This window comes from Elephantulus edwardii, unplaced genomic scaffold (assembly GCF_000299155.1).
Source record: "Elephantulus edwardii isolate Elephantulus edwardi_28Jun2011 unplaced genomic scaffold, EleEdw1.0 scaffold00085, whole genome shotgun sequence".
NCBI lineage: Eukaryota > Metazoa > Chordata > Mammalia > Macroscelidea > Macroscelididae > Elephantulus > Elephantulus edwardii.
Genome location: NW_006399835.1, coordinates 13107720 through 13112757, shown reverse-complemented (window position 1 = coordinate 13112757; position 5038 = coordinate 13107720). Strand labels below are relative to the sequence as shown.

Sequence of the window (5038 nt, the reverse complement as noted above, 5' to 3'; positions counted from 1 at the left end):
TGAATTTGCTGTTCAGTTCCTTGAGCTTAAGATATGCTGAGCGAGTTCGGCCCTTTTGATTTTCTGACTCCAACTCCTTGCACATTTGATTGTAATATTTTGCTTTGTCATCCTGTGCTGCCTTTTGAAATCTTCTATTCAACTCTTTAGTGACTTGAATTCTTCCCTGTGCTTTAAGTATATGAGAATATATTTCATTTGTATGCTTCTAATTACACTTACGGTTTGGGTGTTTTATTTGGATGCTTACAATAGTATTTCTAGAGTTTTAAAAGATGAAATACTTCCTCTTCCCCTTAAACACCCTACATACTTTAAATGTAAGCTCTTTAATAACTATATTAACTAGGAAAAAAAGAAGGATGCGTAAATGAAAGTCACAAATAATTTCAAATTATTCCAATTACTCCTTAATTTGTTCTGTTAAATCATGCCCAAAGAGATCCATGTTTATGTCAATTACCTCTCCATATAAAGCACCAAGGAGCCTGGTGGTCTAGCATGTAGTGTTGCCTGCTAACTCAAAAGCTGTGCCTCTCTGACAGCTTGAATCCACCAAGAGCTTCACTAGAGAAAGATGAGCAATCTCTTCCTGTTTAATTCATAGCTTCAGAAACCCACTATAGGGTTAGTTATGTGTCAGCTGACAGCAATGATCTTGAGGTGGTTTTTTTTTTTTTTTTGCTTTTGTTGTTTTGCTTTTTTTAAAAACGTATCTTGAATCTTTAATTTCACCTAAGTTTGAAAGGTTGAAAGCCTTCTGACAAGTTTTCATTGAAGCTCTCAAAAACTATTTATCTAGGTGGAACTACTGATTTTCAATTTCATGGCTTGGTCAGCATGATTGAATCTGACAAGAAAAGCAGAGTCGGCGTGCAGTTGTTGAGGGAACATGTGAAGTAGACATGTGGAGGTCGGAGGTTTCTCTAAGTAGCCTGCATCTTAGAGCTGACTGATGGGTTAAAAATCATAGCTCTGTTAGGTAATCTTTGTTCTTTAATCAGGTACTATCAAGTTTTGGGAGGTACCAGATTACAACTCATTGTGATTCCACATGTGTCAGAGTACAGCTGTGCTCCACAGGATTTCCGAAGGCTGATGTTTCAGAGCCAGATGATCAGGCTTTTCGTTACAAGTGTCTCTGTATAAACTTGAACTTTGAATCATTTACTGAATCATTTGTGCCACCCAGAGACTCCATCTGTCCCTCAATCTTCTTCTAAAGACAAGCCAATAGGACTAACTGAAATTTAGAGAAATATTTGAGGACTAGGGAGAAAATCATAAACATATACAACTTTTTCAAATAGGTACATTTGTTGAAATTGTTGTTGTTGCTATGTATCATTGAGTTGGAACCAACCCATAGCTGATTTTCCAGTGGGTTTTTAGAGAGAATAAATTGTACAAGGAAAATATTGCCCATCTTTCCTCTGTGAGTAACTGGTGGATTCAAACCACATGAATTCAGGTTGGCAGTGCAGTTTCTTAACAATAGGCCACCCGAGTTTGCTTGTTGAAATATTTGTCTCAAGGAATCAAGCAAACATGGTAATCCTTAAAATTGGCTGTGATTTCCTTTCCTTTTCACACTGGTTCCTTTAGTTTCTCCTTTGCATTCTTTAGAAAAGACTTTTCTTAAATGAAAAAAAAGAAAGAAAGAAAGAAAGAAAACAATTAATGAATGTTTATTTTCTTAACCTTGGAACCGTGGACAGGTCTACCAGAATCTGGAAATATCACAGGAAACCATGTTCTGTTAAAAGCCCATTTTCCAAACAAAATATATTATGGGTTAAATGGTACAAGGAATGAAAGAATACTTCAGATTTTTGAAACATACCAAAGTTATTATTCAACAATTTTGGTATTGGCAGAATTGTCTATGTGCCATTTTCCAAGTATTTATCCCCTCAAAACATAGACATGTGAGAAAAGTTTGAAATTTTGTCTGGTTTTTAGTTTAGATTTTCTAATCAAAGTCATATGAAAGGTAGTTTTGAGAAACCATAACGGTAAGGAATTGTGCTGCCAACCTAAAAGTACATAGTTAAACCCACGAGCTGCTCTGTGGGAAGAAGAGGGGAAATCTCCCATGGGATTTACTGCCTCTGAAAACCTACCGGAGGGTCAGCTATGTGTTGGTTCCAACTCAACGGTATACAACACCACCACCAAGAACAAGAAATATTTTAAAGGTCTTTTAAAAAGTTTTATTTGGGTAAGTAAAAATAATATTCTAGAAATTTATACATATATGTCATAAGAGCACATGAAGAGGTGCATACTAAAATTATAATGGAATATTACTGAACTAGAATGCCTCCTATAGGATAATCAGAAAAGATGGAAAAAGATTGAATTGTCAATGACTTGACTTTACTTGGATCCATGGGTACTTTTTCAGTACCCACGGTAACAACAACCCAGAAATCAAAAGACCTGGAAAGAACCTATGAAAATGCTGAAGAGTAAGGATGTCAGTTTAAAGATTAAAATGTGCCTGATCCAAGCCATGGTCTTTTTAATTGTTTCTTATGCATATGAAAGCTGGACAACGAATTATAATTTGATATTGTCAGCATTTTTCATTTTGGCCATTCTGTTATTGTTGTTGCTAACAATATAAAATTATGAGGGCATGAGACAGGCAGAACTCTAGTGCATTACTTGTCAGAATAAATGGAAAAGCTACCAAAAAAAAAAAAGATCAAACATACACATCTTCCCTGTGATGGCAAACTTCACTTCCAGGTACCAAGAGAAAGTAACCGTATGTCCACATAACGTTTTATTAAAAAATGTTTATAGCATCTATAACAATAAAAGATTTAAACAGAATAGAGTTTTGTTGTTCAGCAACGGAAGGAAGTTTAATCAAAGTCTGGCATACTAAAATAATGAAATGCTGCTCAGGAATATAAAGGATCTCTGGTGGCCTAGTGAGAAGGGAGTTGCACTGCAAACCCAAAAATGAAATTATAGAGTAGGTAAAAATAATCATGCTAATCTTCTCTGCATCATTTCAATTTTTTTTTTTGGATATGGGCTGCTGAAGCGAGCACAGTAGGTAAAATCAATCAATAGTGGCATTCAATTAGTGACTTTCTGAGATGATAAGGGACTTTCTGAGATGATAAAAATGTTCTCTTGATGAAGTGTAGGTTACAGGGATACATGCATTTGTCAAAAATCATCAAACTATACGCTTAGGTTCTGTATATTTTGTGAAATAAAAATTATCCCTCAGTAAAACATGTAATAAAAAGAACAAAAAATTTGAAGAAAAAAACCTCAAAATAATTAAAAATAACTGCTTTAAATAATTAAAATAAAACTTTTTAAAGATAATGTATGGCTTGCAGAGTGAATATTTTGAGGACTTGTCTAGATGCAATTTTGGATTTTCAAGCTAATCTAAGCACATTTTTACGATCAATAAACACTATTTTACAACCTATTTAGGAATATGGTTTATGATTTTGCACTGTGGTGAGCACATAACTGGAGCCAAAACCATGAGCTAGATGAATGAATGGCAATAATTTTAAAATAAACTTAGATTGTTCTTACTTTGTGCCACCAAAGAAGATGGCCATTCATAGCTTTGCTGCCATGTTTTTCTTCTGCCTACAATTTCCCTGGCATGTCTCTCTCCAGGTTTTCAAACCAATCATTTTCAAACTTGATGACATCAGGACACCTGGATGGCATGACTCTACCTTTAGAGTTGTCGACTTAGTAGGTCTAAAGTAGAGCCCCAAATCACCTTTCGGTGATAAGTTCCTATGACGCTGATGCTGGTGTTGTGTAGTTTGGGACCACACTTTGAGGATTACTGTTAAACATTTCAAATGTCAGATCAAAGCTCTATCTTTCTGCAATCAAAGATCACCTTTTCTACTTTTCCCCAGCCTTTCCTAACGGCCTTCAAGCTCCCACCCTTAGTAATGATTACACTTATTATTACTATTCGATTATTCTCCTTTGTAACTTCTTTTGAGGAAAAAAGAATTGATATTTTACATATGTCCTTTTGGGGTAGTTGATAACTCCTTCAGAATTATTCATCCTGACTTATGTACCTTTGTTCTTCTCACACCTAGAAGGTTGTAAAGCCCAGGTGTCCAGTGAATGCTGATGCTCCTGATACCTGTAAGTGTTTCAAAGACATGCACCAAAAAACCCAACAAACTCCATTGCCAAATAATTATGTCTAACTCATGATTATCCTCCATCAAGGTTTCCAAGGCTGTAAATCTTTGCCAAAGAAAGTGCCTATCTTTCTCGCCATGAGTGGCTGATGTACTTGAACTGTTGAACTTTCAGTTAATAGTGAAACACATAAGGTACTATTCTACCTTAAGCCATATATGTTGTTGTTGTTGTTGTTATGTGTTGTCAAGTCACTTGCGACTCATAGTGACCCTAGGTACAACAGCCCTAAATTCTGCTCTATCCTGTGCCAATCACACTGTCTCTGATACACCCATCCCGATTACCCCAGTCACTGAATCAATCCACCTCATAGAAGGCCTTCCCCTCCTGCTCTTCCCCTCCACCCTCCCAAGCATGATGCCCCTCGAAACCATTAAACACAAGTTCCATTTTCAGATGGAAAGCATCATCTTCAGTTGTGGTGAATTACCTGTCATTGGGACAGTGACTCGGCAGTGTCCAGTCATGATGTGGGTTGATGAGGAAGCCCCAGGACAGAAAGACAGAACTTGGGGTCAGACTCCCAATCACCAATTGAAGAGGTTTGCGAGTGCGTGTTTTACCTACAGAGGAAATACACAGGGTTAAACCCTAAACATTCACAAAAAAATATTTCCTAATTTACATAAAGTTTGCATAAACATGACTTAGTAATGTGATAAGAAGTTTGAAGACAAATCTCTTTGTTTATATGGTTTAAAAATATTGTTTACATTTAATGCAACCCCAATACAAATACCAACCCCATTCTTCAACGAGATGGAAAAGGCAATCTCCAATTTCGTATGGAATGGAAAAAAGTCCCAAATAAGCAAAGCAC

General features: G+C 36.2%; 1 protein-coding gene across 1 annotated transcript in view; it reads right to left on the bottom strand.

Annotated features, from left to right (window-relative positions):
* The window catches only part of ABI3BP (ABI family, member 3 (NESH) binding protein), a 350074-nt gene that overhangs the window by 204418 nt on the left and 140618 nt on the right, over positions 1-5038 (bottom strand). The window contains 1 exon segment of the mRNA XM_006890039.1: positions 4590-4781. Within this exon segment, the coding sequence (XP_006890101.1) occupies positions 4590-4781 (192 nt within the window).